Here is a 12,956-nt window from a genome sequence, read left to right as displayed (position 1 = left end):
ATGCCCTCACTGGACTCCACAAACCTGAACAACTTAAGACCCATCTCATTGCTCCCATTCACCTCTAAACTTCTAGAACGCTTAGTCTACAACCGTCTTAGCTCCTACCTCAGTGAAAATTTACCCCTTACAGTCTAGCTTTCACTCAGCACTCCACGAAAACTTACTAAAACTCACTATTTACTAACTTCTAAAACCAACAGCCAGTACTCCATACTCCTACTACTTAACCTCTCTGCAGCCTTTGATACTGTTGACTACCTGCTCCTTCTCAACAAACTACATTCCCTTGGCCTTTTAGATTCTGCTCTATCCTGGTTCTCTGCCGATCTATCACAGCACTCCTTCAGTGTCACTTACAACTCTGTCTCCTCTCCATTGCTCCTTTCTGTGGAGGTCCCCCAAGGCTCTGTTCTTGGACCCCTTCTCTTCTCTATCTACACCTCCTCCCTTGGTCACTTGATAACTGCCCACGGCATCCCAAAACCACTTATACGCCGATGACACCCAAATCTATCTGTGTACTCCTCACTTCACTCCTTCAGTCTCCTCTTGCATTACTAACTGACATATCAGCATGGAAGTCGCACCACTTCCTTAAACTAAATCTCTCTGAAACTGAGCTATTAACCACTTTAAAACGGGTTGTTTTTTTGCTAGTAAATAACTTAAAACCCCCAAACATTATATATTGTTTTTTTCTAACACCCTAGAGAAAAAAATGGCGGTCATTGCAATACTTTTTTTTTTTTTACACCGTATTTGCGCAGCAGTCTTACAAGCGCACTTTTTTTGGAAAAAATTCACTTTTTTGAATAAAAAAATGACAGTAAAGTTAGTCCAACTTTTTTTTATATTGTGAAAGATCATGTTACGCCGAGTAAATTGATATCAAACCTGTCATGCTTCAAAATTGCGCCCGCTCGTGGAATGGCGTCAAACGTTTACCCTCAAAAATCTCCATAGGCGACGTTTAAAAAAATTCTACAGGTTCCATGTTTTGCGCTACAGAGGAGGTCTAGGGCTATTATTATTTATTTTATTTTTATAATTATTACTCTCGCTCTACCAATCGCGGAGATACCTCACATGTGTGTTTTTCATATGCGCACGCTACTCACGTATTTGTTTGATTCTGCGCACAAGCTCTTGGGGGCACTTTAAAACATTTTTTCTTATTTTACTTGATTTTATTTATTTTTTCACAGTTAAAAAAAAAAAGTCACTTTTATCCCTATTACAAGGAATGCAAACATCCATTACAATAGAAAAAAGCATGACAAGTCCCCTTAAATATGAGATCTGGGGTCAAAAGTCCTCAGATCTCATATTTGGACCTAAATGCAAAAAAAATTAAATTATTTGTCATTTGAAAAAAAGACAACATAAAAATGTGCCTTTATGATGTATGGGCAGAAGCAACGTCGTTTCTGTCCTGCTATGGTATAGAGACAGGTGGGAGCCATCTTAGCCTCACTTGTCTCCATACCCAGCAATGTGAAGGACCCAAGCTTGTTTACAGTGTTAAATTTGCCTCCAAATGCTCCAGATGTCAATCCAATCAAGTAAATGGGATGCGTTATCCATGGGGGGCACCACTTTACAACTTACAGGACCTAAGGGATCTGCCACTGGTGGCTTGGTGCCAGATACTACAGCATACCTTCATAGGTCTAGTGGCATCCATTCCTGGATAGGTCAGGGCCGTTGGAGGCAAAAGGGAGACCTGCTCAATATTGGGTGGGTAATCCTAAAATTATAGCTGATCAGTGTATTTAGACATGTTATTTACCTGTTAAAACATTCCTTGAATGAAAATCCAGAAGCCCCATGAATGCAGGGCACCTCTATCTTGTATGAAAGCAGTGCCATCCATCAGACTCGGAGCTGTCACTCAGGTCACACTTGATAGTATCCCTTTTCCTTTCTCCACTGGCTGCTGGGGAAGGGAGAGTAATTAGATGCTCCCAGAAGAGAAAAGGCTATGACATTCAACAAGGGCGAGGGGTCTGTCCTAGAGAATTGACTAGAGCAAGTTCAGGGGTACATTGCAAGGAAAATTGCTTTGTGTAAGCACTTAAAATGTTTTTAATTCTGTGTAGGTAAAACTGCAAATTGTTACGTTGACTAATGTGTATCCCAACCAAACTCAAGTTGAAATGGTCACCTCTGTGCTTTTATTCTGCCCCTAACCACTATGACTCCCTGCATAGTTTTCTGCCTGCCCACTGTGTCATATTCATATTTGAACACTCAAAGGCTAGACAGATTTACAGGCAGAGGAATGTGAGAAATGCTTTTTGCTAGAGTAGCAATTTGCACCCTAATCCAATGATCAGTTTGTTGGTTCTTATTTAGATAAAATTTTAGGTCTTGTAATCTGTGCACGGTTCCTACTTTCTAAAGCTTCATATCCATCTAATGCCATTTTTTTTCTTTTTCCCCATTTAGCTAAAAAGGGTCCAGATGGTCTAGCATTACCCAACAATTACTGTGACTTTTGCCTCGGAGATTCAAAGATCAACAAGAAGACAAGCCAGCCGGAAGAGCTGGTGTCTTGCTCAGACTGCGGTCGCTCTGGTATGAGAGGCAGGGGAAAAAGGAGGGTGATACAATGAGCATCTTCAGCTGTGAGAATTCCATAGTGCAGCAACTGCCTGCTGCCCAAGAAGAATGGGTGGTGTAGACTGTCTGCAGTTTTTAAGTTATTAACAGATTGTCTGAGACGCTGAGCATTGTGCGTTCCCCCTCCCCTTACCTTTTTAGCATTCACCTAATTTTGTTAGAGACAGTTGATCATTGTACAGGAGATGGTTATTTATACATTTTAATATTTTGTGGTGCAATAAAATGATATAAACATGTAAAACTATTATTTCTAATCACCAAATGCTTGCAAGGTGAGAAATTCAGCAACAGTAATCTGACTATGCAAATGTTGATAGCGATAGCATATATTAGAAATTAATCCAGAGGAATTCCAACAGCTTGGCCCCTAAAAAAAAAATAATACACAATACATATGATAAGTGTTTAAATGTAGAGAATATTTTACATTTTACATTTCACATTTCAAATGCATTTGCATTGCTTATAGCAGGAAAGTTAATTAAGCCATATAATGAATGAGAGCCAGTTCAGTGCTTTTTAACAGCAATACTCATGTTCTCTTCCCAGAATTAAGTGTAAAATGTGCATATTATCAGCCATTATTAATAAACAAGGATTTGCTTCTACTGAAAGTGGAAAACATGACCTGTATGTTACTTCCTAGGACCAGGGTTTACATGGTTATGTAGGCTGAGATGCATAAAATTACGTGGAACAATTCTGAATGATTTACTAAGCAGCAACACACCACTCACCATCCTTTATCAAATGTTTGGGGGGGATTGCTGCTGCAGCGATGACTGAGGGATAATTTTTTCGGCCTACGATTCTGAAGCTGGTAAAAGTAGTCAAGGTATCTGAATAGCCACTAAATTACTTTTACAGGCAGCGGAAGGAGGCCCCCCCCCCCTCCACTGCTGCCTTACCGGGCTCCTCCGAGCAATCAGGGAGCCCGGCAAAAATGCAACCTGTGGCATCTGGTTCCTGAGAGACAGGGAAAGAAACCAAATACGTTCATTCCACTGTGTGACGTCAGAAATTGGAAATGGCAAGGATTTGGTCACGTCCGGTTTCAGTGTCCTGTAAACAAGCCATCACCGGCTTGTACAAGCATCAGATCAAACTGATCTTAATTCGATCTGATGCTTTGGATGGGAGAGGTGAGATCTGTGGACCAATAGACTGCAGATCTCTCCCATAAAGAGGACCTATTACTGCGCATGATATCACAAGGAATGCTGTTCATCTCATGTGATAGCAATAAAAGTGCTGGAAAAAAATAATTCTATTAAAAAATATAGTTTTTTTGATTGCTCTACACACGTGAGGCATCGTCATGAACGTTATAGTGAGAGCAATAACTCAAGCACCAGACCCCCTTTGAAACTCTAAACTGGTAACCTATAAAAGCTAATAAAGCATTGCCTTTAGAGTTTTTTTTATTATTATTTATTTTTTTAGCAGTGTAGTTTGGCACTGTTTCGTCAGTAGGCGCAATTTGTGAGTGTGATATGTTGGGTATCTATTTACTCAGTGTAACATCATCTTTTATAAACAATTTGGTATTTTATATTGTGTTTTTGTGCATTATAATTCACTAAAGTGTGTTTTTGCCCAAAAAATTGCTGTGCAAATACTGGTTCAACACTATTTTGTTCTCTTGAGCCTCTGCTTAAAAAAAATATCATCTTTGGGGGTTCTAAGTAATTGTCTAGCAAAAAAATGTAGATTTGTACATATTTGATAGAGCTGCAAGATTCTGGTCAAAATGAGAATCACGATTATTTTACTTAGAATAAAAAGATCGCGATTCGCTCACGATTCTTGCAGCGTAATTTTTTTTCATAGAGATAGTGAAAGAGGTTGATGGATAGAATAAAAAGCATTTGCTAATTCTTAAAAAACAAAAACAAAAAAATCATAGCAGGCAGCTCACATTTCGCCAGTGCCACTCAATGCTGCAGTCACGCTTGTGCTGGTGCGCTGTCCCGAAACCTCTGGAAAGAAGAAACATACTTGCCGACCAATCACATTCTTCTTTGCTGACATCAGATGTTTCACACAGGCTCTGGCTTCCCCTCTGCTCCAAAACAGGCAACGTCCCTGGGGGCACCATCGATCGCGGCACATGCTTTTAAACTGACAATTTACTGAATGATCAGAATCGTTCATATACGGAGTTGCGATCGTGGCAGGCGGAGAATCATGATTCTTCACGATTAATCGTGCAGCTCTAATATGTGAGAAGTTTCAGAATTGGCCTAGGGCTGAAGTGGTTAAAATACCCTTTGTAAAGGTACGTTATTGAATTTAGCTACAGTCTTCTTTGAGTTGTCTCTCGTTGTTGTGGGCTGCTTGGAGTTATAGAATGCTTGTAAACAAAAAGCATTATCGTTGCTTTTCAGCTAAAACAAAGTTATAACGTGAATTGGAAGGCTATAAAATTTACCACTTGACGTTCGGGCAAATCCTAACATTTACAAACATGTAAAAATCTAAATTTTTTTTTTATTCTTTTTTTATTAGAAAATTAGAACCCCCAAACATATATTTTCTGAAAGCGAAGGCCATGGAGAATAAAATGGTGGCTATTGCACTTTGTTACAGCACACAATATTTGTGCAGTGCTTTACCAAACGCAAATTTTTAGGAAAAAATACACTTTAATGAATCTTAGTGAACACCATATATTACCCAATTTTTTGGGTAAACTATAAATGTTATGCCGAGTAAATACCCAACATGTCATGCTTTAAAATTGCACACGCCTGAGAAATAGCAGAAAAACTATGGTACATTAAATTATCAATATTGTATGAATAAAAGCATTTATAGGTTACCAGTTGAGTTGAACAGGAGGTCTGGTGCTACAATTATTGCTCTCACTTTGTTCACTTGCGTAAGGTGTGACCGATTACAGATGCATTCAGGACCTATTTGCGTGTGAGCACGGGGGTGGCGGTTGCGCTTGCGCTTTTATGCATTTTTTTTATTTCAATTCATTTTTTTACCCTGCTTCCTTTTTATTATTTTTTTTTATTCAACTCATTCACTTAGTTACTCTTTATGGAGAGTTCTGGGGTCTTTTGGGCTTTTCAAAGACTGGTTGGTCGGCTCCTTTACTAGCTGGTAATGGCTAGTAAATCAACAAACTGGAAGTGATGGATTCCTTGTCTCTTCCCATTTTTCAGGACACAGATTGGGGAATGGAAGTTCCTCCAATGCAAAATACATCATTGGTCCCAGGCTTTCCTGGTAGGCACTGGGGGGGTGGCTCCCTCCCATCCCATGTTGGTGATTGGGTGACTGTAGAGCCACAGAGATCACTTTTACACAAAAGCGAATTGCCAACAAAATTTTGCTGCCTGGATCATGGCTGCAGCTACAGCCATGATCCAGGTAAACAGCTTCTGGATAAGGCCATATAAACCACCCAGTAGAGATCCATAGATCATTGGTTGATATGTTTTAAATAGAGACAGGTGGTTTATGGATTTTGAAGTAAATGGAGCTCTTTTAGACATAAACTAGGTATGTGGTTTTGCATGTAATTTGAGAATTCTGCTACGTTCTCATTTACAACCTACCAATTTTTTACTCCTTAATCCTGTCCCTTAATTCAGCATAATATTAAATGTACAGCTTCAGTGGCCCCGCACAGCGGCTTGACAAAGTCTGTGCTTGGCCCACACGTATGCCACACTCTGATCAGTCCTTTGGAGAGCTCATACTTTGTGTTTCAGTGAAGATTGGACATTTCATAAGAAGCAATTTCAGATGCTGGTTCACTTGCATGGGCCCAGCACAGAAGATTTGAAAAGCAGCTGTTGCACCACTGACATCTCGCTGAATTGAAGACAGGTGAGGATGAGCAGGGGGCAGGAAGTTTAGTCGAAATTCCACAAGCCTGCACATCGAACACAACTTAATTACTAATAATCCCATAATGGTAAAAATAAAATAAAAAGGTGGTAAATCTGTTGAATTTTTTTTATTTTTTTTTCCTGTTTGTGACCTAGCAGCAGGTAAGTCGTTAGGTAAAAAGCTGGCCACACACTCTTCACACTGTACAATCTTTAACAGATTTACCAGCTACTGGGTTAGGGCAAGGGCCTCCCTTATTTTGGATATCAATGTAATACATTGTTCATATGGTAAATTTCAAAGGGACTGATGGTGGGTTTGATTTTCCTTTTGTGGTCTAGACTAAAAATTGTGCAGTTGATTTTTGTAACTGGATAAATATAAAATGCTGCATGCTGTTGTGTAATCTTGTGTTCAGCCAACAGATTGAGCTCTAGTCATCTTTTCACATCATTCACGTGACTACTTTTCAGTTGTTCTAAGAAGCCCATTTTTTACAGAACACAGTCATCAAAGCAATGACTCATACCTAGCCTAGAGATTTCTATCAGACAAATATAACTGCAAAGCATGCTGTTCCCCTTTCCTATCTCTTTAGATTACCCACAGTACTTCAGGAAACCTTTATCCTGTAAAATAAAAGGTTTAAATGTATAAAAAAAAGTTGAATAACTGATATAACACAACAAAATCATTATAGTTTACCTTTTAAGAAGGTTGTAAAGAGACTGTACAATCAGATTGCGTGGCAAACTTCTTGGGTCTGCGGTGCTTAATTGCAGATGGTGTTTTATGTTCTGATTTCTCAGAATAATACCACACTCTTATTACATATGTATGGGCTATTATTCTATAATGGCATTGTGTTTTAATGAAGAAACAAGCCTAGTTTCTTAAAACGAACAATTGCAGTTAGACAAGCTGATTATATTTAAATGGTTATCCAGTTTTATGTAAAATTTGAGTTAAAGCTGCACTCCAGGTTATATTTGCATTGTATACTCGTGCATACTTGCATGATGTACATGATTTGCATACTTATGCATAATGCATGCTTGCATGATGTAAGTATGCATTATCCATACCTGATGGACTGCTGGGAAAGCGCTGTAGTAGTCGGCACTACTACAGCAAATGGCTACAATCTTTTGGGTCCTGCTCAGGTTTTGTTGCGACTGACCAGAAGGGGTCAATCAATTGGCACTACCATCATACATAGAATACCTTGTATTTTTTTAATGAATACAAGGTGTTCTCTGATTGGGCGAGGTGGAGATGACGTTCCTGCCCTTACACTCGTCTAGTATGAGCAATGCATATTTACTAGACTGGAGCTATGTAAGTATGCAATACAAATAATTGCTGAAGTTCAGCTTTAACGAGCAGCAAAACTTCAATATTTGTGCACTTCAAGGCTTGACACCTAAGGAGAATATGCTACTTCTGGGGTAGACTTGGTTTCTGTGTAGAGATCACTGTTTTTTTTTTCCATTAACACCATCCACATGACAATGCCAAATTAGTGACTCATTTGTAGAACATGTAACAGTTTCTTCAGACAACATGGAATACAGCATTGATCCCCTTATACAATGGAAATTGCTGCGTTCAGAACACTGAATCTGGTCAGATTGTCCTGTCCATTTATCTCCTGTTTACGGTTTGATTAAATTTTGTCTGTGGGTCGCCCACATTTTACAAACCCACAAAAGGATTTAGTCAAGGGTACACCTAATCAGTAGTAGATATCTAAAGATCAATCACTCTTTACTGCACTTTAGTTTTACATTTACATATTACAGAAAGTGTCAGGTTTAACTGAAACCAATGCAGGCCTAGGGTTTTTTTTTTAATTGGCCTGCATGTTTGTGGTGAAATAGTGCCTAAATTTCATAAACAAACTATCCATATGGTAATAGTTTTGAGGTATTGCCATTAAAGAACCTTTTCCTTTTTAAATATTTCTCAATTTGTGTTTTTTTTTTTTTTTTAAGAGCTATTTATTTACATAGTTGAAACTTTTAAAGTTGTATACAATTTCCCATTTGTCAGCTGTAGATGACATTTGTCTCCTTCAGCCATTGGGAGAAGCAATGCCTGATCAGTAGTTAAATTGGAAACCAAGAAGAAAGGGAAGCCAACAGGAATTATTGAAGGTGTTGGCACCAGGTCCAATATTTGTACCCTATTTTATTTGGAAGTCACTAGCAAAAAACAGTCATTTGGTGTTCCAACTGCTGCAGCTACTTACTCTGAGTGATGCTGTACTTATTTGTTCATCAAAAATGGGCCATGATTGAGGTGAGGGAGCAGGGATTTTGCCAAAGAAAAGGTATACGTATTGGAAATTAGCGTTCAACTGGGTAGCAGGGAGCAGATGGTATTGCTAGGAGGGATTAGGGATTTTAAAGAAAAACTTATGTAGAACAGACATATTTGCAAGGGGTGTACTTAAATGTCATTTTGTTTCTGTGGAAAGAGCTTTTAACACTGTTCATTTGTTTCATTGTTGTAAAACATTCTTTGCATCAAAATGAAGAGTCGCATTTTTTAAAAAGAACAGGTTATTTTTAATGACTGCAGCAGTTTATATTTATGCTTTATGGACTATGTTATACAGAATACAAGTAATCTGGCTATCATACAGGTCCACTGGTATATCTAGTTTTCCTTTGTGATCACCAAACCCTGGAAAAGGGTAGTAAAATATGCCAATTCAGCTTTTGCTGTTCTGATCAATCTCGCCTAATAAAAATAAATTACACTCATCCCTACATAATTTTCAAGGTATATTACCATATTTCCGTTTATCACATGTAGTCCAGATCTGGTAATATGACCACATGATAGTGTATTTCATTTTAAAAGTGTGACACCATAATAAAGCTGTCTGCAATCATTTGGAATAGTCTGAGCCCCATTTCTCTTGCGATCGTAGGACATCCTTCCTGTTTGCAGTTTACTGCAGTGATGATGGCTGCTGTGAAGACTTACCGCTGGCAGTGCATTGAGTGTAAATGCTGCAACATCTGTGGGACATCTGAGAATGATGTAAGTAAATGTTGTTTAACATTAATTGAATATAAAGGAAACTGAAGAAAATCTATAAGTTGCAAATACTAACATTTTGAAAACACTGGATTCCTGGCTGTTGCTGAATTCAGGACTTAAGTATTTTTAAATAAGCATGCAGCAAGTGAAGGGGGGACTGATCTGCATACGTTTTCTGAGTCTCTGTCTCTAAATATTAAAACCAGAGCATTAGTATCAAGTCCAGGCAGGCAGTTAGCTTTTTTCAAGAGATGAATCAATGGCAGGCTATGAGTTGTCACTGGCCTCTGTGACACTGTAACCACATGTTCTGATGTTTTTTTCAGCTCGGGAAAACATGTTAAGTAATGAGAAAGAAAGAGAACCTCTAACTTTATATTTAAAGAGCTGCCCAACAGGTCATATTTTCCTAGGAAGACAGTAATCCTAATGTAAGCATTTAAGCAAACAACAAAACCTCTAAATACAGGAGTGCTGATTAATAAATGCAGAAACCCATAGTAACCAATCAGGATTCACTCTGCTAAACTGATAGGATTACAAGGTAGAGTTTGACTGGATGACATGGGTTATTGCACTTAAAGCGCATCACTTAGTTACCACTTTATGGCTGTTCATCTTGGCATTTCATGTTGCCTCAGACATGTTCTGTACCAAGTTTTTTTTTTGTTTTTGTTTTTTTTTTTGCTTTTCAATAGGATCAGTTGCTATTCTGTGATGATTGTGACCGTGGATACCATATGTATTGCCTCTCTCCACCAATGGCTGAGCCTCCTGAGGGTGAGTATATGCAAATTTTCTTTTTTCCCCAATCATGGCAGGATTTTTTTCTTTAAATGAACATCCATTATTTTATTTTTCATTTTTATATTTAATAGCTTGAAAATAATTATAAACTCAAATAGTACACTAGAACCCTCTGGCCAATATAGATTGTTTTTAATTTTGAAAAATTTTGCTTTATAACATAGTCACCTAACATAGAGGATGGGTGGTGTCAAGATACCCAGTAGATAAAAGCATTGAGATAGCATGATTTTTTTTTTATTGTATATTCTTAATGGTGTCCTATCTTTGTGTTTTTATATTATCAGAAATATTTTAAAGATTTTTTTTCTCTGCTCTTTTAGGAAGCTGGAGTTGTCATTTGTGTCTCGATCTGCTAAAGGACAAGGCTTCAATTTACCAGAACCAAAACTCCTGACAGATCCATAAATAACATCAATACAAAGCGCAGGCTGCAGAGAAGACCCCATGGAATTGATTACTGAACACCTTATGGGGGAGTGTTTTTTTTCCCCTTAATTCTTTATCCCGTATGCGTGAACATACACACATACGCATGAACAATGTGTTATTTGGCAGTTCTTATTCATTAAAAACATGTAAAGATTTAGTATCCTAATCACTTTTAATATCACATTGTCTTTATTAATGGACCTTTTGATCTCTTGTATGGCAGAAATTCTATATAAACATTTTTATCATGGTCCTTAAAGATTGCTAAGCTCATTAACATTTGTCTAGGCAACCTGTATAGGGATGTCTTCAGTTCTTTAACCTAAAATGTCAGTGAAAGATGATTGTTGGAGTGAACACCGAAGAGAAGATAAAATGTGCGGTCTTTTGCTGATTCTATTTAGTATTCACTGTAAAGATTCTTCAGTATTGCTGCCACTACCTCCATGACATTTGGTGAACCTTCTGTGCCTTTTACTTTGATCTCCCTTCAGGTAGTGTAAGAGTGCCATGTACCAAGTTTTTTTCAGTAGCTTACAGCTCTTTATTTCAGCTCTAGTGTAGCTGGATATAAAAGCTTGGCACATACGTTACACAGAACCAGTCTTGGAATAGACCAACAAATACAATAAATGATCATCGTTACAAGCATTGCTTATATCCTCCATAGAGTTTTTTAACCATCCTTTCCTTCCTTCTCAGGGTAAACTGGTGTGTATAGCATGAGAAAATAGCTGTATGTAATTTTCTGCTGCAGGTTGATCAATAATAAAGCTATTGGCCTCCTCCCAAAGACTTCCCCTCACAAAACCAAACTTGCTGCTTCTCTGGGGTCTGAAAAATCTGCAGATTTTTGTTTTTAATCCTGTCAGCATTGGAAGATGTGGTGATATTCATTATTTTTCTAGACTATACATATATATATTTTTTTTTACATACTGACCCGACAGGGCTTTGGTTAAGCAGCCTGAAGACCCCTCTTACACTTCTGCTTTTTAAGAACTTTAGGAACATTTACAGATGACTCTTAAAGTGTAAATGTGCATTTTGGTCATGTTAAAATGCATAGAAAAACATCAAACTTGCATAAAAAATGCATTGCATTTTATGAACCGCTTTTAAAGGAATAAAAAGATGAATATATATAGTACATTTACTCTTTCAGTAACAATAATTTTTCTTGCTATATTGCACATACTTTTTTAGGGTCCATGCACACTTGACTTAAATGCCACTTCTACAGAAGTTTTGTCTGTAGAAGCAGCTCAGTGTTATCCTATGTGTCCATGCACATTAGAATGTTTAGAGCAGTGTTTCTCAACCAGGGTTCCACGGCAAAAGGACAAAAAACTTGCACTGTGCTAACCTATACAGGCACAGCCCAGACCTCCCCCTCCCAGCTATTTCCTTCTCTCTGCCATTAATTATGCTCCCACCTGGCAATACAGAATGCAGTCTGGGCCACCTGCCTGCATCCTGCCAACCAATGATATCATTGGTTGCTAAGGACAGGTCGGGCACCCTGCATAGCTTTCTGTATTGCTGATGGGAGTATCGATAGTGGCAAAGAGGGGGTCCGGCCAGTGCTCTCTCCTCTCTGTATAATTGAGAGAGAAATGCTGCCTACTCTTGGAGCCATCTAAAATTATGCTTTCTGATTCCTAAATCCAAATGAGTGGAGGCACCTCGGAGATGAGACTCATCCACTGCAGAATAGATTTTCAAAGCAGCTGTCAAATATGCAGAGCCCACAGATCAGACTGTATGTGGTTTGGTTGCCGTCCCCTGATTCCTTCCTATGCTGCAGGAGGGGAGGGGGAGACACCGCTTTTACCTTCTCCCCTGCTCTCTCCTTTGCTGGTGTCACTGCACCTGTATTTATGAGGGATGTGGTGGGATGAAAGCTTTTGTGTTAGGAGGGGGCATTTGTAGAAGAAGGAAGAACATATTTTGCGTTGAGGGGGGATTTGGGCTACCAGGGTGGTTATGGGGGGGGAGAGAATTTGCAGACTCTGCCTCACAAACCACACTTTAGGGCTTGTTCACCCCAGGTTTTGGTACAACTTGATTAATAATTTTTATTTTATTTTTTAAGCAAATAGGTAAATCAATAAAAAAAAAAAATGCATGAGGTAACATGCAAAAAAAGTGCGCTCGGGCATATCTGGTGTGAACAAGCCCTCAGGTTGGTG

General features: G+C 38.5%; 1 protein-coding gene across 4 annotated transcripts in view; it reads left to right on the top strand.

Annotated features, from left to right (window-relative positions):
* The window catches only part of DPF2 (double PHD fingers 2), an 87,496-nt gene extending 76,081 nt beyond the window's left edge, over positions 1-11,415 (top strand). For 3 of the 4 annotated variants that reach the window (XM_077458670.1, XM_077458653.1, XM_077458661.1), the window contains 4 exons: positions 2,452-2,580; positions 9,413-9,525; positions 10,224-10,305; positions 10,656-11,415. In XM_077458670.1, coding sequence (XP_077314796.1) covers positions 2,452-2,580; positions 9,413-9,525; positions 10,224-10,305; positions 10,656-10,729 — 398 coding nt within the window. In that variant the 3' untranslated portion in view covers positions 10,730-11,415. The remainder of the gene's footprint in view (positions 1-2,451; positions 2,581-9,412; positions 9,526-10,223; positions 10,306-10,655) is intronic. The other variant, XM_077458677.1, reaches the window with a different exon arrangement.
* The last annotated feature ends 1,541 nt before the right edge of the window (positions 11,416-12,956 follow it).

The sequence above is a fragment of the Lithobates pipiens genome, unplaced genomic scaffold (genome assembly GCF_037356315.1).
Source record: "Lithobates pipiens isolate NorthernLeopardFrog02 unplaced genomic scaffold, aLitPip1_a1.2 Scaffold_10, whole genome shotgun sequence".
NCBI classification, from domain to species: Eukaryota; Metazoa; Chordata; class Amphibia; order Anura; family Ranidae; genus Lithobates; species Lithobates pipiens.
The sequence above is the reverse complement of the archived record's forward strand: the minus strand, read 5'-3'. Positions and strand labels throughout refer to the sequence as shown.